Genomic DNA, 25,362 nt, shown 5'->3' on the forward strand with positions numbered 1-25,362 from the left:
AGCAAAGGGGAGAGTGCACTTGTACTGACAGTAAGATGTCAATGAAGTCCTCCCCCTTACCGCAGTTCAATCTGCAAAAAACACCACCCAGCAATATGTTACTGTATACCATAAGGGGACGATGATAACAGAGGAAGCCGGGGTGGGCGAACTGGCATATCGCGCTGGTGCTGCTGCTTACTCCTCATTTGGCCTCCATTCTGATTCCACTTGAACCACTTGTGCTAAAGATTTTCCAACCATTAACTGTCTGAGGCACCGGGAGACCTGAGTGACACTGGGACCTATTGTCTGTCATTGATTTTCAAAGACCCCACAAGTCAAAATGGCTCTGTCATGTCAAGGATTGTTTAGCTTTACATGGCCTGACAAGCCCTGTGCTCCCAGGGGGGAAGCGAGAGAGAAGAATAGGGGGAAGGGGGGAGTGTGAGATGAGAAAAAAAGATAAAGAAAAAGAGTGAAAATGGTGGCACCAAGCTCGTTGCCCATCTGAGGGGTTTACGACCATTTCATCTCTTTAGGTTTTCTTAATGTCCCACTCACTCAAACAGAGTTTCAAAGAAGACATATTCAGTGGTTCCATTTCCCAGGTTGCCTTGCTTGCGTATGAGTTTATCAGAGTGACAGACTTCCCTTGCCCCGAGAGACTTCCAGCCCCCCGTCTGTGCTCCTTCAGTAACCCTTCTCTCGAAGTCGGCACTCCAAATGACAAACTCGATGTGGCACCTTCGCAGTGCAGCATTTTTATTGTTGGTTTCCCCGAAGTCCCACTACCACACTCAAACAAACCTGAATGTCTATCTTCTCCACCATGTCCTCCATAATGGGAGAGGCACTGAGAAACATATATTTCAGTCACAACTCAGAGGGTTGCCAGCTTGAATCCCAGGTCGAACGGGAAAAACCTTAGTAAAAGACCTTGACTGCAGGTTTTGCTATAACTTCCAATGCGGTACAAGCCTCTGGACACTCACACAATTAAGACGACAGAGGAATTCTAAGGGGTCTTGTATTTACTCCCCCATGTTCCATTCGACAGGCTAATAAGAAGAAAACTTCACTGGGAACAAAGGAATAGTTTGCCAGAGGCCTTACTCAACCAAAATTAAACTCTCACTGGCAACCCGGGGTAGCAGGTAGCTTAGCGGTTAGAGAGGTGATCCAGCAACTGGAGGGTTGCCAGTTTGAATCCTGGGTGCAAAGGGAAAAATCTGTCGGGAAGTGAGTTGGCAACCGTAGGGTTGCTAGTATCAAATCCTAGATGCCATTGCCTGCTGTTGTGCAATTGAGCAAGACACTTAACCCCCCACAGCAATTTCCCCCCGCATGCTCAAAACCCTGTATGTATATGTGTCTTTTGAAGGGAATGGGTTAAAAGCCGAAGTCAAACTTCGGTTGCAATTGACCAATAAAGTGATCTTAATCTCTCTCTCTCTCTCTCTCTCTCTCTCTCTCTATCCAGTTCCCTGGTTTTGAAAATGTTCTTGTGATTTCCATTAGGCCTTGTTGTGCACAGCAGTCAGCCACTTCCATTTCGTCACCAGCACTGTACTTCTCAGCCAGCCAGAACCCCTCCTCCCCACTTCCTACACTTTCCGCTGTGAACTCCCTCCCTGACTAACCAGTCCTGCTGCTTTGGGCTGGGATCATTAGTACCAGGTGGTGGAGGAACCCCACGGGCCCAGAAAGACAGGACACTGGCCACCTGGCAGAGATGGCCAGTGTCATCCCCGGCTTGCTGGTCCACGACCGTTGAATGAAACTAAGACGAGACCTCACGCAGGAGACACATAATTCGCAAACAGCAGGGGTGGATACTGTAGCAAGTTCAAAGTTGCCTCAAAGCGGAATGCATTGACCAGTAGCAGAGATTGAGTGGGAGAGAAAAAGGAATGTAGCGATGTAAATTACACATGAAGCAGTATGCCTACAAACGACACAATAGAGGATATACAGTATATCTGCCACATGTCTCGGTTAATACCCCAAAAGCTCCAAAAGGAATATTCGCTTGCGGCGTTTTTTAATATCCTGTAAATGATATAAGCTGCTATGATATTGCTGAGGGGAGCAAATGAGATCTAGTCTAGGACAGCTCTGGGGAAGTGGAAAACCTGCAGGATATATATACGGTGAAGTCCTCTTGAATATGTATGCAGATGTTAAAATGTAGTGGGAACACTGTTGAACTTCCACTGAGGTGACAATTCATCAGCCGAGTCGCACCGGGAGTCCGGAGAAAAGGACTAAAAGAGAGATAATGACAAAAACGCTGAAAAAAGAGAGAAAGAGAAAGTACTAATGTACATTTCAGAGAATATGGAAACTGTCGACCAGGGATACAGAGTTTCTCATACTGTATTCAACTTTTATAAGGGTTTTGCTTCCTTCCCACATGGACTTTGTGTTGTGAGAAGAGAGAGGTTTGAGAAGTCCTGTTTAGAGTCTCGACATCTACATATATTTCCTGTAGCGCCTCTCAAAGTTGGGGTCAATCTTCAAGTTATAGAATTGGAATTGGATTGCAACTAGACTGTTTGAAAACATTTCATCTTTAGAATTTAATTGGAATTGTAAAAACATTTAATCTTTAGAAATTAATTGGAATGGCATATTTGCACATTTCCCAGTTAATGGAATGTATGCACTTAGTGTAAAACATTTGCTGCAGAATTTGTTTTAAATCATGTCAACTTCAATGTATACAGTGCCTTGCGAAAGTATTCGGCCACCTTGAACTTTGCGACCTTTTGCCACATTTCAGGCTTCAAACATAAAGATATAAAACTGTATTTTTTTGTGAAGAATCAACAACAAGTGGGACACAATCATGAAGTGGAACGACATTTATTGGATATTTCAAACTTTTTTAACAAATCAAAAACTGAAAAATTGGGCGTGCAAAATTATTCAGCCCCCTTAAGTTAATACTTTGTAGCGCCACCTTTTGCTGCGATTCCTCCTTGCAAAACAGCTCGAGCTCAGTGAGGTTGGATGGAGAGCATTTGTGAACAGCAGTTTTCAGTTCTTTCCACAGATTCTCGATTGGATTCAGGTCTGGACTTTGACTTGGCCATTCTAACACCTGGATATGTTTATTTTTGAACCATTCCATTCTAGATTTTGCTTTATGTTTTGGATCATTGTCTTGTTGGAAGACAAATCTCCGTCCCAGTCTCAAGTCTTTTGCAGACTCCATCAGGTTTTCTTCCAGAATGGTCCTGTATTTGGCTCCATCCATCTTCCCATCAATTGTAACCATCTTCCCTGTCCCTGCTGAAGAAAAGCAGGCCCAAACCATGATGCTGCCACCACCATGTTTGACAGTGGGGATGGTGTGTTCAGCTGTGTTGCTTTTACGCCAAACATAACGTTTTGCATTGTTGCCAAAAAGTTCAATTTTGGTTTCATCTGACCAGAGCACCTTCTTCCACATGTTTGGTGTGTCTCCCAGGTGGCTTGTGGCAAACTTTAAACGACACTTTTTATGGATATCTTTAAGAAATGGCTTTCTTCTTGCCACTCTTCCATAAAGGCCAGATTTGTGCAATATATGACTGATTGTTGTCCTATGGACAGAGTCTCCCACCTCAGCTGTAGATCTCTGCAGTTCATCCAGAGTGATCATGGGCCTCTTGGCTGCATCTCTGATCAGTCTTCTCCTTGTATGAGCTGAAAATGTAGAGGGACGGCCAGGTCTTGGTAGATTTGCAGTGGTCTGATACTCCTTCCATTTCAATATTATCGCTTGCACAGTGCTCCTTGGGATGTTTAAAGCTTGGGAAATCTTTTTGTATCCAAATCCGGCTTTAAACTTCTTCACAACAGTATCTCGGACCTGCCTGGTGTGTTCCTTTTTCTTCATGATGCTCTCTGCGCTTTTAACGGACCTCTGAGACTATCACAGTGCAGGTGCATTTAGACTTGATTACACACAGGTGGATTGTATTTATCATCATTAGTCATTTAGGTCAACATTGGATCATTCAGAGATCCTCACTGAACTTCTGGAGAGAGTTTGCTGCACTGAAAGTAAAGGGGCTGAATAATTTTGCACGCCCAATTTTTCAGTTTTTGATTTGTTAAAAAAGTTTGAAATATCCAATAAATGTTGTTCCACTTAATGATTGTGTCCCACTTGTTGTTGATTATTCACAAAAAAAATACAGTTTTATATCTTTATGTTTGAAGCCTGAAATGTGGCAAAAGGTCGCAAAGTTCAAGGGGGCCGAATACTTTCGCAAGGCACTGTATATTTATTGGATAGCTAGGCTGACATAATCGGCCTGAATTTGGGAAATTGGGTATAATACTGAATTTGGAATTTAATTACTGGAATTGACCTAACATTGGAATTGACATTGATTGAGTTCTCTCTGAATTCAAAGACTAACCTGGAATTTGAATTGAATTAAATATGCAGGGAGAGGGAATTGAATCAGTATTGAATTAGGATGTGTTGTGTTTTAGAGAGAGAGAGAGGGGTCTCATAGCAATGAAAGTACAAAACAGAGCCATAGGCTTTTCTGGATGCCTGAGTATCATCTTAATCTCTCTGAAAAGCTATCGTCTGCTGCCCACACTTATCCAGCCTGAACACTTGACTGCTCCCCAACTCTTCAGACTGACAAAGTGCTCTGCGTCTGAAATGGGAAAATAAAGAGGAGAGCGGTCTGGCCCTAGCTGCCATCGGCTCACTCGGAGATCCCTGTTCATTTTCGGTTGAGCCACCTCACCTGTCCCTCTGAACCATCCTCAACCAAGCATCTCTCCTTTACTGACAGGCAGACAGACAGCATAATTTGAAAAAACAGACAGACAACCCCACCCCCTTAAAAGCCCCCTGCTCATCCACCCTGCCGCTACGCTCCGCTCCAATGTTTTCTCCCTGGGTAGCCTGGGAGAAATATTGAGTGTACACTCCTTGGCCCACTCTGGCAGCTATCTGATCTGACATTAGGCCTTTTATAAGGTTACCTCCCACTCATCACTTATTACCAGACTCTGTGTGGTGCCATTATCACTTTAGATAAGGCTACAATAAACTACATTCCACTCCAAAGGCCCCCCTGCCTTCTGCTCCATCTTCACTTCACCAACATTGATGGAAGGACTCTCGACCATTCATTTTCAAAACAGAGGTCCTTGGGTTGCGAGCGAGAGCTTATTCTGAGTTGTTCCCAATGCTTTGCTTGGCAGACAAGTGTCGGTGAGCTGATAGTGCAGAGTTTAGCTCTGGGCAGAAGCCAAGCAGGAGTGCCTAACGGATGAGTCCAGTACAGCTGGGAGATTTTTGACGGATGTCATCTGTGAATTAAAGCCACAACTGTGGCGGATTCGCCAAGCATGCGTGCCAAAATTACCTCCCTCGCTCAATGCTAATTCACTCTGCTCATTAGGAGTGCGAGCTTTATCCATGAAACATAAATCAACTTTCCATTTTGAATCCAATAGATTTGGGAAGGCGTGCATTTAGCCCATTGACTTTTTCAAGATTATGAAAGGGGTTAGATATAAAGCTCAATTTGACAAAGCTCAACCATAAGCCAAGGCAACCTGGTATCAAAATATACATTTTATGAACAGGATACTCATAATCTATGCGGTTAAATTACTAACGTCTACTATCTATACAAGTCACTGTTGGCACCAATCAATCTTGAAACTTGACGGAGAGCTGCCGCAGTGTTTCTGAAGTCAAAAATAGTTCAGGAACAAACTTCTCCTTTGAAAGGGCCGTTATTAGAGGCCCTCTATTAGAAAGACCTTAAGCTGAAAACAGTCTTCCAGCTTCAGCAGAGGTTCAAGTGAGCGGAGTTCAAAGAAAGCATACCAAGAACAATTATTATAAGCTCCCATGGTGATTGCTTGTGCACCCCATCAAAAACATGGCATCAAAACCCCACACCACCTCCCCACCCCTCCCCAAGCCCCCAGTTTACCATGCGAAATAACGAGGCCAGATTAATCAAGCGTGGCTCAGATGGGTCTCTGGTGCCTCACAGGCGTTAGATCACAGACAAACACCAAGCTCTAATGATAAGAAAAGCCCCTCCACTGAGACTCTTCAGGATAAGAAGACTGGTCACTCCTCTAACCAGTTAGCTAGCTAGCTAGCCATTGACGAACCAACAACAAAGCAGAAAACAAGTGTACAAAAGGATGCTAGCTAACCTAGCATTGCTATAGATGCTATGTACATGGCAGCGTGCCTGTGTGAGGGATGCATGGTAATGGCAGGGAAATACACATTATCTGAAGGTGAGGCGCTTCACTCGGTCCCCCCATCCCCATCCCTCCACTTCTCAGAGACCCTGTGTATGAGTTAAAAGGCTGATTTACATTTATATTGCAAAAACGAGGCGCATGGTTGTAATTGGTGTTGCGTAGCCTGATCCCCCCCCCCCACACACACACACACAGACACACACACTTGCACACGCACACATCTCACATCTCAACATCAGCTAGTGTGTGTCACGCAATCAGATGGTCTCCCCACATTTACAAGAGTGTGTGTGTGGGGGATAAATACAGGGAGAGAGAGTAGAGAGAGTAGAGAGAGAGAGAAAGTAGAGAACGAGAGAGAGTGAGGTAGAGAAAGAGAGAGAGACACAAAAAACATAGCGAGAGAGTAGAGAGACACAGAAAGACTTAGTCAAGTCTGTCCAGGTGAAGTAGGGGCTGTGCCAGAAAATTCCGGCAGACACCGGGTCATTCAAGCTCAAAAAGCACAAGAAAGAGGATTTCGACACGCCCCATCTCAGATTGTTTAGAAATAATTTCTGTTGTTAGCAATGGATAAGATTAGCATTCCTGCAACGTAATTTTGTTGAAATTGATCTCTGACAAATTAAGCTAATTGATTGCCATTTTTAATTTATGGGATTATTTATATAATATTCGATCAGTTCTGTACCCAACATCTGATTTGGACACCAAAAACATTCAAGCAATCAGTAAGACATGAGGAACATCCACGGACCTCCAACACCCCACGCCAATCCCACCCCAACAATGAGTATATAGTATCAGTTCTATGTCTGACAAGCAGTATGGATTTGCAGGTCGGAGTATTGTTTCTTCATCCTATGTGTCTGACAAGCAGTATGGAACTGCAGGTCAGAGTGTTTTTTCTTCATCCTATGTGTCTGACAAGCAGTATGGATTTGCAGGTCGGAGTATTGTTTCTTCATCCTATGTGTCTGACAAGCAGTATGGATTTGCAGGTCAGAGTGTTTTTTCTTCATCCTATGTGTCTGACAAGTAGTATGGAACTGCAGGTCGGAGTATTGTTTCTTCATCCTATGCAATGTATTCTCAGTGAGTTTTTTCCCCTGTTTAGGGAAATTTGTCATTGAAGTTGTTGGGTTTATGTTCCATCCTACATCCTGATATTACCAGCTTCTGAACACTAAATGGTGCTATTTCTTCTATTAGGTGATTTTTTAAAAAATCCCCCCACCCTCCTTAAGCAGTCTTGGACCAGGTATGACAGCAACCCATACTTTTGTTTACCTGTCCACTGTTTCAAATGCAAATTTTTTAAAGTTAGCATTTGAAACAGTGGCCAGGTTAACAAACCGAAGCGTGGGTTGCTTTTGACCACTTCCTTGGATTCCTCATGTCTTACCCTTAATTAGAAAAAAGTTTGCTCAAAATCGGATGTTAGGTACTATAATTATTGAATATTATATCAATCCTTTAATTTAAAATAGCTAATTTGGGTGCCATCAATAAGCTTATTTGTTCAGAAATCAAAATATATTCCAACAAAATAATGTTTCCGGAATGCTTATTGCTACAGACAGGATTTCAGAATATTCTGGAGATGGTGGGTGTCATGGCTTGCTAAAATTACATGGAACGACCCTGCTTTCCTTATCAGATCAACAGCTCAATTCTTCAAAGTGCCTCCTGTCCTGCAACACAAAACGCATATTTCATTCTGTGGATCCGTGCAGGACTTAACAGCTCTGTCAATACCTTCACTGGCTTGTTTACTCCAGCATTTTTCAAACGCTGCCTGGAAAAGGCAATGCAACAACAGTGTACAATGCCGCAGTAGATCTGTGGCGACAGGCGCTTGATTCATAGCGGCAATAGAATAGGAAAAATTATGTTGATGTTTCCGCAAATTGCTTCGGCAGTGGAAGAATGTGTGTTGAAATGATTGCGGGAGACAAAATCAAGGCACAAAATCAAACCTGCATGGCGTGCAATCACATGTAATGCACAGATGTACTCTGAGGTACAGTGGTTCCTCCATTAAAAGTTGCGAGCTTGCACCGCGGGAATTAGAGGTACCCAGCATCAAGGCTTCATTGCTCCAGACCACCACAAGGGGGAGTTAGAGCACTCGTTATGCATTTGGTTCCCAAGGATTTTATATGACCAATCATATCAAGTGGTTCCAATTACGAATTTGACGCGAGCCTCTCATCCCTGGGTGAAGATGGCTGACACAACATTAAGATGGAACCAAATGTAAGTAGTTATAACATCATAACGAGTCAAGCAAAACATTTACAATTGAGAGGAATATGTAAGTTAATGTAGAGACAAATTTTGTGCATATTTTTTTGTGATGAAGTTCATTTACGAAAATTGCTATTTAGCAAGTTAGCTGATTAGCTAACATTACCCAGCTAGCTAGCTAGGGTTATGACAGGAAAATGAATTTGAATGTACAATTGGATAAGTTTGCCTTGCAATACAGCTGAAGTAACATAGCTAGTTAACTATTTACCTGCTCTTTGTGTAGTGGAGGATACAAATAACTGTATGTCTATGGATGTGTAGCTAGCTACAGTAAGCACCCACACATGAACATACAATGCACATCCTTTTGCTTGATTTACAATAACCGCTAGAGATTGACAAACAGTGGTAAATGTGCAACTGTAATGAGAGATGATAAACTAGAAAAATAAACCAAATTGTATGCATAAGCTTATTTTTCGCTCCATTTCCCCTTCTGCCCTAACCATCATTTTTGTCAAATGGATATCCATGAATCGACCAACCCAGTCTAGGTATCAATCGCTATTGATCATTGGAGTGATTAGTGGCAATTCCGGGTTATTTTCTCTCTCTGGGGACCTGGAGTTGATGAGTGAGTTATGGCGAGGCCATTCTGTGCCATTTCAGAAGCAATCTGTGTCGGGCGGCTCAAAAGGGGGAGAGGGAGTGGGGTCTCTGGTGATTGTTTCCTGTGCATTAGGCATCAGGTTGGAGTCCATTAATCCGTCAGTTATCAGAGAAAAAATGCGTTCGGAGTAGTGCAGTGTGCTATTGGGAGCAGTGTGGAACTCACTGCACAGAGCTGTACTACACTTCCATTATCCTATTTTCATTCGCTGTTAACTTATTTATGCTCTGGTCCATCACTGTGTTCCTATATATGCATGTTATAAAGAAGAGTCAGTCAGTCAGTCAGTCAGTCAGTGAGTGAGTGAGTGAGTGAGTGAGTGAGTGAGTGAGTGAGTGAGTGAGTGAGTGAGTGAGTGAGTGAGTGAGTGAGTGAGTGAGTGAGTGAGTGAGTGAGTGTGCATGGGTGTTTCTCGTGGTGCTATGGGGTCAAATTCCATCTCAGTGCAGTCGATTCAGGAAGCAAATGGAAATGCTCAATTCAAAAATGAAGAAGGCCTGTTGTTTTCAATTCATTTCATCAATCAATATTTAAAAATGTTAATAGAAAACAAATCCTAGTTTGTAAATATGTGTGTGAACTGATCAGGTCAGCATTTTATTTGGCTGTCTCTATCTATGTATTGGTGTCACAGAGTGAGATGTCAGGGTGATGTCCAAGGTGCTGAAAGTGTACAGTTTAAGGTACATGTGCTGTCCATGGTGGTGAAAAGGTACTATCCAAGGTACATATGTTGTCCATGGTGCTGAATGGGTAATGTCCAACGTACAGTTGTTGTACAATGTCCTGATCGGACCCTGTTCAAGGTACAGGTGTTGTCCAAGGTGCTGAAAAGGTACTGTCCAAGGTACCGGTACTGTCCAAGGCACAGGCTATTCACCAAGTGTCTCTATCTGGCTGTGTATCGCTCTACGCATTGGTGTCATAGATTGCCAGTAATGTGATGGTGCTGCCCAATGTTCTGTAAGCACATATTGCCTGCGTAACAAGCCACAAACCTAAATAAAACATTTAAAAAAGTATGCTTTAAGTGAGAAGAGGCATTGGTCTGAAGCCGGAAAATAATGGAAATTCACGAGCACCACAATGCCTATTCCACTAATGTTCAACCAATGTTTTCTAGCACACAGCTTTAACTTACTACAGTAGCTATGTTGGTATTGTACTTCAAACTATGTGTAGGCAGGTTGCATCTATAATATGTAAATCAAGGACAACAACAAAAAATAACTACAGAGCATACTGACAGGCAGCTTTGAATAGCATGACAATACTTCTAAATATATATTCCATTAACTGCTGTGTTGTCAATTCTGAAGGCAGTAAGGGGCTGTGGCACCATATCTTGCCAGTTGCCAAAACATCTAGAAGCAGTGTATTTTCTTTCATACGTTTGCTCAAGTATAGTGAGGCCACTACAATCACTGCAGTCTGCCTAGGTTAATGCAGACACTGCCAGACTGCATAGTGGTGAGTGGGTCTTTGACCAGATCAAGCCGTGGTCACCTCGGGGCTGTCCTTGAAGATGAATGAAGCATAACAAGCGCAACCACGAGCCATTGGGAAAGTCAATAGGACTTCCCTGTGTTGTTAGGATGAGGTGAAACTGTGGTCATTCCCTTAGGGAACTCATCCAAAGCCACAGGCTATAGCTAGAAGAGTGAGAGGGTGTTGCGTCATAGTGCGCTCACCGGTTCCAGATTGTGACTTGTAAGGTCATCTCCTAAACCGCCAGTCTATCTAGGATAATGATTTTATATTGGCTCTGGCTCTCTGATGGTCAACTGCGCAACCCTACAGGTGAACATCTTCCCACGTGGCTTCCTTACTCAAACTGTTTAAGTGCCTCTGACTCATCATAAGAAAAAGGTATTGTGATTACTTTCCACTTGACAGTGTGCCATGTAAAATAGTACATTTTCTGCTAGTTCGTATTATAGTGAGAAAAGTTCCTGGAGGCAGCATGAGCCAGACATGGCATTGCTACTTAATTGCTCTTTCAGAGTTGTGTTCGAGGGCATCACCACCCCTTCCGTTCAGAGTACAGGGGGACTGTGATCTCTGTGTGACTGTCAGCAGTGGTAATCGTTGAGTGGCGGAATCACAGGAGAGTTGAGTATGGAGAACGTTAGCGGGGGTGGAGTGGGGTTGAGAGAGAGATGCTGCTCAGTGCTCAGCACTGCCCCTACCGTAAAGGGAACAAGTGCCACTGCAAGGAGCTCCAAGATAGAAGAATTTATACGAATATGTATAAGGAGAGGTGGAGGAGTGTAGAATGACTGTATAATCAACACACTTAACCTCTAATACCAACAGTCACTTGTGTTCTATAAATAGGCTTCAAATATATGCGAGACGTCCTGTGAAAAGGAGTTATTGCAGGTAAATGTAATTCTGACATATTGCATGTTTGAGGGGATAACGTTAGGCTTCCAAAATATAACATACTGTCTAACTCTATATAACTCATTATGTTTAATCTCTCTCTCTCTCTCTTTCTCTGACATTGCATGTATGCCTAATGTAAATAGCTCTTTATATAATATCCGATTGAGCAGTATATGCTCCTTCACATAAACTCATGGCCTGGGTCATGTTCAGTAAGGCACTCCGTAGCAAACAGAAAAGCAAAATGAATGTTTAATACTGGAAAAGTTAAGATCGTATGTGTTCCTGTTTCACTCTGTATCAAAACATGTTCTCCCTACTGAACACAGGGAGGACTTTTCTCACCAGCATTCCATTGACAGCGTGACTAGCCAAAATGTGATCCCTTTAGTTTTTCCCTCTGAACACGACCCTGGATTTGATATTTTGGTATTTTATTTGGATTCACATTAGCTTTTGCAAAAGCAGCAGCTACTCTTCCTGGGGTTCACACAAAACAGAACATTAATAGACATGAACAGCTCAAGGACAGAACTACATCAAAAAATATATTTTTTTAAGGAACCATATCAATACACACAGACTATCTAGGTCAAATTGGGGTCCTTTGCCCACTGCTGCCACCAGTCTGTCACTATGCAGTGCACAGAATACAACAGCTGTTAGGATGACTGTACAGCTCCCTAATTTAGGAGACCAATACCACCGCCAAGGGACACAGCCCTCTTATTGCCCTCTTCACTGTTTGAAGACAGAACATCTCCAAAATAACCTTATATCTGTTTGTTCTCCAAGTTTGACACATTTGATTCCCAAGCTGTCTTTAAATTAAGTGTAGAAAATGCGTGCTTATTATTGTAAATGTAATTATTTCCTTGTATTTTATTATTGAGTTAATTTTCAATCATCCACTAATCTCACTCAAACCTTTCTCAGTTAGTAGTGTTAATTATTTTAATGTTGATTGCCCACTGAGCACAAACTGGTTGAATGAATGTTATTTCAATGTTGACTGTGACGTGGAACTTATGTCGAAAATACATTGGATTTGAAAAAAATACCTCAACAGGGTACATTTCAACCACAGGATTATGTTTTCATGGTAAGCAATTTACAACATTGGCAAAATCTGTTTAAAATATGTTGAATTTGTAACTTTGAAACAACGTCAGATCTTCAATGTTACGTATATCCACTATCTAAAACAGGCTGAGCAGCACATCGTACTGGAGATTTGACCTATCTGCACATCGTACTGGAGATTTGACCTATCTGCACATCGTATTGGAGATTTGACCTATCTGCACATCGTATTGGAGATTTGACCTATCTGCACATCGTATTGGAGATTTGACCTATCTGCACATCGTATTGGAGATTTGACCTATCTGCACATCGTATTGGAGATTTGACCTATCTGCACATCGTACTGGAGATTTGACCTATCTGCACATCGTACTGGAGATTTGACCTATCTGCACATCGTATTGGAGATTTGACCTATCTGCACATCGTATTGGAGATTTGACCTATCTGCACATCGTATTGGAGATTTGACCTATCTGCACATCGTACTGGAGATTTGACCTATCTGCACATCGTATTGGAGATTTGACCTATCTGCACATCGTACTGGAGATTTGACCTATCTGCGGCTATCCATTTGGTCTCCCATACAGGATTTTAACCCTGCTTAGCTTTTGATATGTGTCAATGACTATTACCAAAGTGCTATCGTCAGAATGATTGTTGAGAGATCTTTTAATAACTAAATAGATTCACTGTTGCTATCGAAGTCATTCCAACGGGTAGGTTTAACAGAGCAAATGAAACGAAACCATACTTTATAAGTGTAGAATCGTTAGAGGCTTCTTAGATTGATGACTCATGACACGTAAGTGCGGTTTAGTATTTAATTATTATAACTTAGAATAACATTATCTAATGCACCTGGCTTAAGCTACCTGAAGCTTTCTTAAATCACAGTTATATAGGCAGACATAGGAAACGGCTACGGATAGCGGAAAGCAAACCCCCCATCTTGAGTCAATACTGCCATCTAATGGTAAACATAAATATACCAGGTTACTACAATAAGTGTACTATGTCACACCCTGATCTGCTTCACCTGTCCTGTGCTTATCTCCACCCCCCTCCAGGTGTCTCCCATTTTCCCCATTATCCCCTGTACCTGTGTTATACCTGTGTTTTCTGTTTGTCTGTTGCCAGTATGTCTTGTCTCGTCAAGCCTATCAGCGTGTTTTTTCCCGTACTCCTGTTTGCTCAAGTCCCTGTTTTCTAGTTTTTCCAGTTTGGACCATTCTGCATGCCCTGACACTGAGCCTAACTGCCGTTCTGTACCTTACTGCCTCTGCCCTGGATTACTGACCTCTGCCTACCCTTGACCTGTCATTTGCCTGCCCCCTGTTTTGTCAATAAACATCTGTGATTCGAACTGTCTGCATCTGGGTCTTATTCTGAGTCCTGATAATACTGTATATCATCAGTGAGACCATTTAGGCTAAAATAGCATTTGCAAAGTCATCAACAGCTATTGTTTCAAGTCAACCCAGGGTTAAACTAAAAACAGACAATGGGTTTCAAGCTTTGGTTGAGTTCAAATTGATAATTAATATGTTAGATACACATCTCCTTCTTAACCAAAAATGGAATTTAAAGAATAGGCCAAAATAAATTCAAACATTAAAAGCACTTTAAATACATTTTGATTTGATTTAGTCTTAATCTTTAACTTAGATTCTTGGTTGAGATGGAGATGAATCCAACATATCAATTAGAGGTCGACCGAATAAATCGGCATGACCGATTAATTAGGGCCGATTTCAAGTTATCATAACAATCGGTAATCTGCATTTTTGGACGCGGATTATGGCCGATTACATTGCATTCCACGAGGAAATTGCGTGGCAGATTGACCACCTGTTACGCGAGTGCAGCAAGAAGCCAAGGTAAGTTGCTAGCTAGCATTAAACTTATCTTATAAAAAAACAATCAATTTTCACATAATCCCTAGTTAACTACACATGGTTGATGATATTACTAGGTTAACTAGCTTGTCCTGCGCTACATATAATCAATGCGGTGACTGTTAATTTATCATCGAGTCACAGCCTACATAGCCGAACGGGTGATGATTTAACAAAAGCACAATCGTTGAATGAATGTACCTGACCATAAACATCAATGCTTTTCTTAAAATCAATACACAGAAGAATATTTTTTTTAAACCTGCATATTTTTTAGTTAAAAGAAATTAATGTTAGCAGGCAATATTAACTAGGGATATTGTGTCACTTCTCTTGTGTTCATTGCACGCAGAGTCAGGGTATATGCAACAGTTTGGGCCGCCTGGCTCATTGCAAACTATTTTGCCAGAATTTTACATAATTATGACATAACAGCAATTTTTAGACTTGGTGTTGCCACAGTTCGATAAAATACGTAATGGTATTTCACTGAAAGAAGAAACGTTTGTTTTCGAAATGATAGTTTCCGGATTTGACTATATTAATGACCTAAGGCTCGTATTTCTGTGTGTTTACTATATTATAATTAAGTCTATAATTTGATATTTGACAGAACAGTCTGTCTGAGCGGTGGTAGGCAGCAGCAGGCACGTAAGCATTCATTCAAACAGCACTTTCCTGCGTTTACCAGCAGCTCTTCGCAATGCTTGAAGCACAGCACTGTTTATGACTTTATCAACTCCCAAGATTAGGCTGGCAATACTATAGTGCCTATAAGAAAATCCAATAGTCAAATGTATATGAAATGGTATAGAGAGAAATTGTCTTATATATTTCTATAGTAACTACAACCTAAAACTTTTTAACTGGGAATATTTAAGACTCAAAAGGAACCACTAGCTTTCATATGTTCTCATGTTCTGAGTGTCACGCCATGACCATAGAGAGGTTTTTATTCTCTATGTTTGTTAGGTTGGGGTGTGACTAAGTGTGGGTTATCTAGGTGAATACATATATATTTTGGCCTGGTATGGTTCCCAATCAGAGGCAGCTGTTTATCGTTGGCATTTCCCCATTGTGCTTTGTGGGAACTTGTCTAGGTATAGTTGCCTGCGAGCACTACTTTGAGCTTCAAGTTTCTCTTCCAAAATAAAGGATGGAAACATACCACGCTGCATGTTGGTCCACTCCTTATAACGATCGTGACACTGAGCAAGGAACTTAAACGTTAGCTTATTTACATGGCATGTATTGCACTTTTACTTTCTTCTCCAACACTGTTTTTGCATTATTTATATCAAATTGAACATGTTTCATTATTTATGTATTATATTAAGTTAAAATAAGTGTTCATTCAGTATTGTCTTAATTGTCTTAATTGTCATTATTACAAATATACGTATATATATACACACATATATAAAAATTGGCCGATTAATTGGTATCGGCTTTTTTGGTCCACCAATAATCGGTATCGGTGTTGAAAAATCATAATCGGTCGACCTCTAATATCACTTACTAATTTGTAGACAAACTGGATTTTTTTTTGGTAGAAATGCTGTCTTGAACATGTGAACTTTCATGTACCTTAATAACAAACTCGTATGCCATCTGTAAATATGAATACAATTATTTAATTAGGAGCCTAGTTGGTTTAGCCAAGGAAAAAATCAGCAACCTTCCCGCTAGTCATGATTGGCTGAGATAATGAGTTGGCTGGACATGCTGAGAGATGAGTTTGGATTGGTCTGCCATGTAGCGCGCTTCTGTCTATAACATGAGCTAGTCATTTTGTGTAGGTAACTTTTTCTAACGCACTTTTTGAAAGATATCACGTAGTATAAATGCATAAGTGTTGCTTTCCACTTTCTGGAGGACCGAGTTTTGAAATCAGTGGAATTAGAGTATGATAGCTAAGGAGATTGAGAAAAGTCTGGCGTTTGTCAAAAAGAGAAGACACTGTGGTATAAAATACCTGTCACAGGATTACATATTCAAACAAAGGGTAACCATGACATCCGTGACAGAGATGGAGAAGAGTCCACCCATGTATACGACGGGTAAGAGTTCCACCCATGTATACGACCTGCAGATGAATGCTGGGTAGTAACATTATGAGTTGAGATTATGGTTATTGTTTAGTTAGCTAGCTAGCTACATGTCTAAATAAAAGCGTAAACGTTGCCAAAAAATCCTAATTAAATTGTTGCCAGCAGCACAGTTGTATTCACCAATGCTCTGGATAACATAAAACAGCCTAACCAACTCTGCTAGGGCAAGTAAAAGGGTCAGTGAGCTGTTTTCTCATTTGTGTCTGGAAGTAGCGCGCAAGCTAGCCAACGTTAGCCAGTTAGCTTGGATGCTTTACTGCTGTTGTTAGGTCAGAACGCTTGGAACCCTACTCCTCGGCCAGAGCGACCAGTGTGCGCTCTGAACACTCCGAAAGCGAAACGCTCTGATTTTATGAACGGACAATCTCTTGTACTCTCTTGTACACTCTTGTACTCCAGATTAAATTTACTAACACACCCATAGTATAAAACCAGCCTTCAGTCCTAAAACCTTTGGTTGTTTAGTACATAGCCTCACATGTGAATCCTTAAAGAGATAGGTGGGGCTAAAGCTTAAGAGGGTGTGAACAATTCCGAATGGGTGTAGACAACAAAGAGCTCTCCAGTAGGTACCAAAATTATTCAAGGGCCATTTTCTCAAAAGTGAGTTTACAATTTCATCAACGTTCAAAGCAGAATTACTTTCCCATTGTTCCTCAACTGTAGTTTATGATATATAATTATCTACTTTTATCCAATGTAAAAACACAATTTCAAATTATGCTACATAAAACAGGATCGAGCCGGTCGGACAAAAATGTTGGATTCACTTCTCCAACTAATCCAAAAATAAATGTTAAGGTATAGGATTAAGTCAATGGCTCAAATAAAACTAATAATAATAACACTTTTTTCAACTTTTATAGCATGAAGACATCTCGATGCTCTGTACAGCAACAACAACAAAAATAAGCAAATTAAAACAACCACATTAATAATCATGAGTACATGGACAGTCAAGAGACTTGAAGTTTGAGAAAGCTCATGCCCTTAAAATGTTGATATTTGGTTGTGTTGTCAACCAAACACAATTCAATAATACTTTTGTAATACAGTAAATAGCGTAAAGTTAAGGATATCTTACATACCAATGTAACAGGATTTATTCAACCTTAAAATGAGTAACACATCCATGGCCACATATTGAGGTTAATGTAACTATAAATGTTGTCTTGTGGAAATATAAAATGTGCATGTTCAACATGGCATGCAAAGGTCGCAGGTCTCTGGAGATCTTCACAAGTACAATAATAATCTGTGCAGAATCTTGAACAGCATTGATCACTTGCACTACAGTGTGTACAGTACTTTCAATGTAATCTCAACTGCGATCCAGGTCAAGCACAGTGAGAACACATTAAGTTTTTGTATAGATAAAAAATATCTGACATTTTATTCCCATTTGAACTGCTTTTAAAAGGTTGAAAGCGTACTGACAACACATTTACATGACTAAGCCAAACATCAGACATCATTTTTCCATATGAATTTGGATGTGCTTTTAGATGGTTGAAAGCATAGTTATAACACATTGCCTATTCAACAAACTTCTGGCTCTCTTTTTGAGTGTGTGAATAAAAGTTGAAATCTAACTGATCAACGGCTGAACCAAATAGCCTGTCTTATGCCATTCACAGGTGAAATTAATTGGAGCCTAATGAACATCCTTGAACATCCATCAAATATATATATAATATAAGAAAAATAGTAACATGAGGAATAAATACACAAAGAGCAATGATAGCTTGGCTATATAAACGGGGTACCCGGTGTTGAGGGTCAGCGTGGCAGATGTTGTCTAAAAAATCTAAAGCAAATCAAATGTTATTGGTTGCATATGTTATTGTAGGTGTAGTGAAATGCTTATGTTCCTAGCTCCAACGTCCTACCCTCACCACCTGGGGGCAACCCGGATCCAGTTGCAGAGGAAGGTTGCAGAGGTAGGTGTTCAGTCCAGGGGACTGACGTAGGTGTTCCTTTTGTAGGTGTTCCTTTTGTCCAGGTAGGAAAGGGCAGTGTGGAGTGCAATAGAGATCGCATCATCTGTGGATCTGTTTGGGTAGTATGCGAGTTGGAGTGGGTCCAGGGTTTCTGGGATGATGGTGTTGATGTGAGCCATGACCATCCTTTCAAAGCATTTCATGGCTACAGATGTGAGTGCTAAGGGGCAGTTGTCATTTAGACAGATTACCTTGAGTACAGGGACTATGGTGGTCTGCATGAAACATGTACGTATTACAGACTGGGTCAGGGAGAGGTTGAAAATATCACTAAAAGACACTTGCCAGCTGGTCAGCGTTTGCTCTGAGTACGCATCCTAGTAATCCGGCTGGCCCTGTGGCCTTGTGAATGTTAATCTGTTTAAAGGTCTTACCTGCATCGGCTACGGAGAGTGTGCTCTTGAACAGCTGGGGCTCTCACACATGGTTCAGTGTTGCTTGCCTTGAAGTAAGCATGGAAGTCATTTAGCTCATCAAGTAGGCTCGTGTCACTGGGTAACTCTCGGCTGGGTCTCCGTTTGTTATCCGTGATAGTTTGCAAACTCTGATGAAGACAACTTGGCTGTCGAAACGTTGGTAATTACATTTTTGCATCTGAGCTCCTAGAGTCTTTTATTTTCTAGTTCGCAAGCCCTGCTACATCTGACGAGCGTCAGAGCTGGTGTAGTAGGATTTGATCTTAGTCCTATATTGGGCTTTTCTTGTTTGATAGTTTGTCAGAGGGGGTAGTGGGATTTCTTGTAAGTGTCCGGATTAATGTCCCGCTCCTTAAAAATGGCAGCTCTAGCCTTTATCTCAGTGCGGATGTTGCCTGTAATCCATGGCTTCTGGTTGGGATAAAAAAAATGATTTCACCTTTATTTAACCAGGTAGGCCAGTTGAGAAGAAGTTCTCATTTACAACTGCGACCTGGCCAAGATAAAGCAAATCAAAGCAGTGCAACAAAAACAAAAACACATTGGATAAATAGAATAGAAAAATCTGTATTTGGTAAGTGTTTCTGTGCAGGGCCTATGGAACTGAGCTGTCACTGTGGGGACAAAGTTGTCAATGTATTTAATAATGAAGCAGTGACTGATGTGGTAAACTCCTCAATGCTATCGGATGAATCCCAGAACATATTCCAGTCTGTGCTAGCGAAACAGTCCTGTAGCTTAGCATCCGCTTCATCTATTCACTATTGATTGCTTCACTGATTCTTCCTGTTTGAGTTTGTAAGCAAGAATCAGGAAGATAGCGTTATGGTCAGATTGACCAAATGGAGGGTCAGCATGGTATCCTTCTCTGTGTGTCGAGTAAAGGTGATCTAGAGTTTTTTCCCTCTAGCAGCACAAGTGACATGCTGGTAGAAATGAGGTAAGAACAGATTTCAGTTTTTCTGCATAAAAAAAACCCGGCCACTAGGAGCACCGCCTCTTGATGAGTATTTATTCTAAGCCAGAGAATGAGTCTAGCTCAGTTCCATAGGCCCTGCACAGAAACACTTACCCTAGCTCCTAAATTAATTTCTGAAAAGATTGGATAGGCATAAGAAACACTCCACCTAGCGTATTGGAGGGCAGATATATATTGCTAATACCTATCCATTTATATCAGATTTACATGAAGTGCCAAGGGGGTAGGGGATAGGGATTAGGTACTAGGGGTGGGCAATAGTTCTGGACTGGGCAATAGTCTCAGCTCCAACATTTCCCTTCACATGTTGTGTAACAGCATGGGCTAAAACATTTAGGTACCGTGTTCACTCTGCCTTTTCTCTCTCCAACCCATCCTCTCATAGCAGAGACAAGCCAGCTCTGCTCTGAACAACAACTCCCTCTCGAAGCAGAGACAAGCCAGCTCCGCTCTGAACAATAACTCCCTGTCGAACTGCCGAAGTATTGACAACTGCCAGCCTATGGCAGCGATAAGAAGGTTGGAGGAAGACTGCCATCTCCAAAAGTGGTGTCAGATAGCAGGCTTCACCCTCCCCCCATCCACTTCCCTCCTCTCTATTCGACAACCACTCTGATTCTGTTGACAACAAGGGATGCAAACTACACCGCTCAATCAGTGTATCAAAAGAGAGAAGCGACGGCGAGGAAGAGCACTTGATCCCCCAGACGCCTGAGAAAAGAGATTGGGGGTTGGTTCGAGCTCACCTGCGAGCATTTACCGATCCCTTTACGTGGGCTGTGATAACCAGCCTTACTGGTTAGAAGCCTTAACATGGGGATGCAGGTTCCAGCAGTGACTGCCAGACTAATTGACAGTATATATGTTGGTTGTTAGGGGCTTAAAGTTGTCCAAGCTCTGACAGCTTGCAGTTCGGAGGAGAGATGCTTGTAGAGGAGAAGAGATATTGAACTATAGGCAGGCCTCTTGTTAGGTATCAGATGTCTTTCGTTTTGAAGTGTTCAATAAAGGTTTCACTGAGCACATTCCCCAATTAAAGTACAATATTAACTGTTGATTCATAGCACCTGTACTCTATAATACTTAGTCGGAGTGCAGAGAGCGAGGAGGAGGAAATTGCTGTGTTCTGCTGCAAAAGCCCCCTGTCTGCACAACAGCGAGTGGGCAATAAACCATAGCTTAGAGAGTGAAGCAGCCATTTGGGAACCATAGCAAATGCCCCCCACCTCTCCAACTTACAATTTACTGAGGGGAGAAGGGGGGGAAAAATCCTCTGTTAGCTTCCGACACTGGCACACATGCTCATATACTCATAAAACGAAGCAATAAAGCTGACACCCTCTTGAGGTTTGATGCACAATCCCTGAAAGAGTGCTGCTGACAGCAGTATTAAAAGCTTTATTACTAGTGTCAGATCAAATTAGTGGTGTGCCGCACACTCTGTATGTCCAAGGCGAAAAGCGGAGTATTTGTTCAATCATACATGACTGGTTCTGTACTCCCAACCTTAACATTAGGTCCAGCAATAACATTTGTGGAATTACCATTTAGACTAGCAGAGATGTATGGCTGAGCAAGTGGAATAGGTGTTCAACGGTGCAACAGAGGAATTGGGCGAATCTTGGCGAGTATATCAGGAATAGAGAAGAGGAAGATATTTCAGGGGAGGGGGAATGTATCGAAATGGAGGGACGTATTTTAAAATCAGCTGTTTCTAACACTCATTTACTGTCACAAGCCACAGCTTGGGAATTATTGTAAAACAAATAATGTGTATGTAAAAACACACACACACACACACACACACACACACAAATGTATTGCATGCACCTGTGTGACAGCATTGTAGAGTGAATAATGGATTTTCTAAATATTTGAGAAACAACAAAAATGACAATGTTAAAAATGTCTTACTGTCACACAACTATCCATGAAACATCAAGAGTTTTTGAGATAACTAATGTTACTTCATATTCAAAGTGCAGACATTCCCGTGTCTCTCAGAGTGCAACAGCCAACATCCAGTCTGGGTTCAAGGAGAAAAAAGGCTTTGTCTTTTTGCTTTCTGCAAAGTGTTTCTCTGACACATTGATGAGCGACGCGATGTTTAGATCAATGTAATGGCAGACAAGTACAAATTCAACTCCTCAAGCATGATTTCAACTCAAGCACAAGCACACCTGTTCATTCAAACTAAGAAGAAATCCCTTCTTGCAAGACGTGAGATGCAGCAATATATGAAGTCGGGACATTTCACAGTTTTAAAGGACAGAAAAGAATCAATATCGATACAAAACCACTGACATCACTATCAATCATTGAAGCGACTTATAGCTAGCTCTCTGACATTACACCACAGTCCCACAGTAGAGAATTTAAGTATCACTCAGCGCTACTGTGAAGGAGCTACAGTAAAGGCACATCAAACTGCAGCCAAACTCTGCTGACAGTAAAGCAGACCATCACAGACATAATATCAATTACACAGCTTTCCCCATCTATACAGATCAGTCAGAGCCACAGAACGTAGAGACAGAAGGGGAAAGAGTGAGAGATGAAGAGAGAAGAGAGAAAACACTTCTATACGGATCAGTCAGAGCCACAGAACGTAGAGACAGAGGGGGAAAGAGTGAGAGATGGAGAGAGAAGAGAGAAAACACTTCTATACGGATCAGTCAGAGCCACAGAACGTAGAGACAGAGGGGGAAAGAGTGAGAGATGAAGAGAGAAAACACTTCTATACAGATCAGTCAGAGCCACAGAAGGGAAAGAGAGAAAGACGGAAATAGAGCGAATGACAGAGAGAGATACAGAAAGAGAAAGAGATAGCACTTTTCACTTACCAGCTGCAGTCATCCAAGAGAGCAGGACCACCAAAGGGATCATCATCGTTGAAGAGACGTAACAGGGGGAGAAGTCTGCTCCTGTGTGCCTGCCGTCTGTCTGTGAGATGCTGCTGACACCGAGACAAAGTTAGCAGCAGAGGTTTACTTGATTCAGAGACTGTGGAGTTGCGTGAATGTCTGTGTGAGATGCTGGTGCTGTAGCTCCCTCCTTCAGCTGCTGCTCTCTCAGTCAGGGTGAAAGTGTGAGAGTGTGTGCGTCTTCTCTCCTCTCTTTTTCTATCTATCGTCTCCTGTTTGCCAGTGATCAAGTCTTCGTCTTCTCTGCTGCCTGTGGCACAGCTTCATTCCAGCTTTACGCACAGTTTCACTCCCTCTGTGTCTCTCTCTGTGTCTCTCTCTCTCTCTTTTTGCCTTTTACATTCTCGGTGAATCAGTGTCTTGCTCTACCATTCTGTTTCCCATGCTATCTCCCCTCTGTCATTCTCTCTCTCTCACACACTTGCGTTGTTGCTCGCTGGGTAGAGCAGACACACACAGTAAGTGGAGAGAGTGCTTAAGATATTTTGCTCCTCCCTCTCTCTGCCTGCTTCCCAGCCTTCCTCCCTGCCAGTCAGTCTAGCTCAGCCCCATTGCTGCTTTTCCTGAAGTGAAAAACTCTGGGGATGAGCAGGCTAGGAAGAAACAATATCATGAGGCAATGGTATAGTGGCTCTACTGTATAATATAAAAAGGGCATCAAAAAATCCCTCTATGAGATTGTCTTTGTTAAGCAATAACATTTACAATAATAGTATAATTGTTAAGACAAGTCAATATATTAAAGATACAGTCAGGGATCCTAAGCACAAAATAATAGTAACATATCTCGACTGTTCCCAAGTCTTCACAATGGCTAATATATATTTGTAGGATAGAACATAAAATAACATCTTCTTTGTTGATTGTATATGCCCTCGGAATACAGAAACACACTAGCTAGCTTCACAAAGCTCAAACCCCTGCAAGGTACAGTTGAACACAGTGTGTCTTCCTTAAGAGACTGATATGAATGCAGAGAGAGAGAGAGAGAGAGTCAGCAACATGCACTATGTGTGTTCACCTAAAAATAAGTGCCTTTTAGTTGTGCCTGCATTTTAACAAGCTAGCTTTGAAACATCAAAGGAGAGGAGCCCTAAGCTATTCCCTGATCACTTGGGCTGTTTGTTTTGACACAAGCAGCGAGAGAAAACATCTAAACAAGTAGAACGCTGACATGTATTAGCAGTTTTACTCTGCAAAAATAAATAATTGGGCATAGCATTGTAGCGGTATCATGTCATATTTTTAAGGCCATTTCTGACCCAACATAACTACCTGTAATGGCATAACCCTTCAAATGTAAATAGAAAAATGTTCAGCTGACTGAAGAACAATAGCATCACACGAACATCACAATATCAACGTACTGCAGTGGGCTAAATCAGGGTCACACAGAGTACTTCTTGCTAGTCTTATACAAATCTACTTTGAAACCAAATTATACACCTCACAAATGGTTATGGGCTTAACAAAAAGAAGATACCTGTACCATGTCAGATATAGAGTTGAAATGTATTCAATTTTAAGTTTGCATCCCAATATTACACATAAACATCAAGGAAGACTGAAATATAACAAAACTGTTTGACATAGAAACATTGAATTTTCACCATAAAAAAAATAAAAATAATTATACATTATGAAATTATGAGATATATTCCTAACATTCCACCCATGAGGCCAAAGGGGGTGCGTTTAGTCATTGACTGCAGGAAAGGGCTACAGGCCCAATGCAGCCATTTTATATTTGTATCAAATCATTTCTGGGTAACAATTAAGTACCTTACTGTAATGGTTTTCCATTAAAATGGTCAAAAGACAGAAACATTTATTTTTTAATTGACAAACAAAAAGATTCTCATGCAAGAATTTTGCTAGGACTGTCTGAGTGTGGTCTGAAACTGAAAACTAGCTGTTATTGAAAGAGAGGTTTGGAACTATTTGTCAAACTTAAGCCATGCAAAACCTGCCAAGTAGAAGGTATTGTGTAGATTTCATGTATTTTTTATTGTAAATAATTTTTCTACAGGACTTCACAAACAGCACACCACAAAAACAAAACACCCACTTATAGAAAACATTCTAATGTGATCACCATATGTTTTCCAAATTCTGTCAAATTATTTTGGTTTTTGTTTAATATTTACATTTCTTAATGTAATCATGGAGATGGATATAAATTCATAGACACAATGAAATGGTAGCACATACATTATCCCAAAATGGTGTCAGTTTATCACAGGACCACATCATACTGTATGCACTAGGGTTTCTTTGTGCTTATTGCATCTCCAACAGAGATGTGACATTTCTCGGTGCATTAGATGCATTCTGGCAGGAGTGTAGTAAGTCCTAAGAGTTATGTTGAAATGCAGTAGTTTATGTCTTAGGTAGAAGGAGCAGGTA

At 41.3% G+C, this 25,362-nt stretch overlaps 1 protein-coding gene across 1 annotated transcript in view; it reads right to left on the reverse strand.

Moving 5' to 3' along the window:
* Nucleotides 1–23,420, reverse strand: part of kirrel3a (kirre like nephrin family adhesion molecule 3a) — a 275,985-nt gene extending 252,565 nt beyond the window's left edge. Inside the window, exon 1 of the mRNA XM_021617614.3 lies at nucleotides 22,876–23,420. Coding sequence (XP_021473289.3) covers nucleotides 22,876–22,921 — 46 coding nt within the window. The 5' untranslated portion in view covers nucleotides 22,922–23,420. The remainder of the gene's footprint in view (nucleotides 1–22,875) is intronic.
* Nucleotides 23,421–25,362: the final 1,942 nt, after the last annotated feature.

The sequence above is a fragment of the Oncorhynchus mykiss genome, chromosome 10 (genome assembly GCF_057628025.1).
Source record: "Oncorhynchus mykiss isolate SJ-2025 chromosome 10, ASM5762802v1, whole genome shotgun sequence".
Lineage (NCBI taxonomy): Eukaryota > Metazoa > Chordata > Actinopteri > Salmoniformes > Salmonidae > Oncorhynchus > Oncorhynchus mykiss.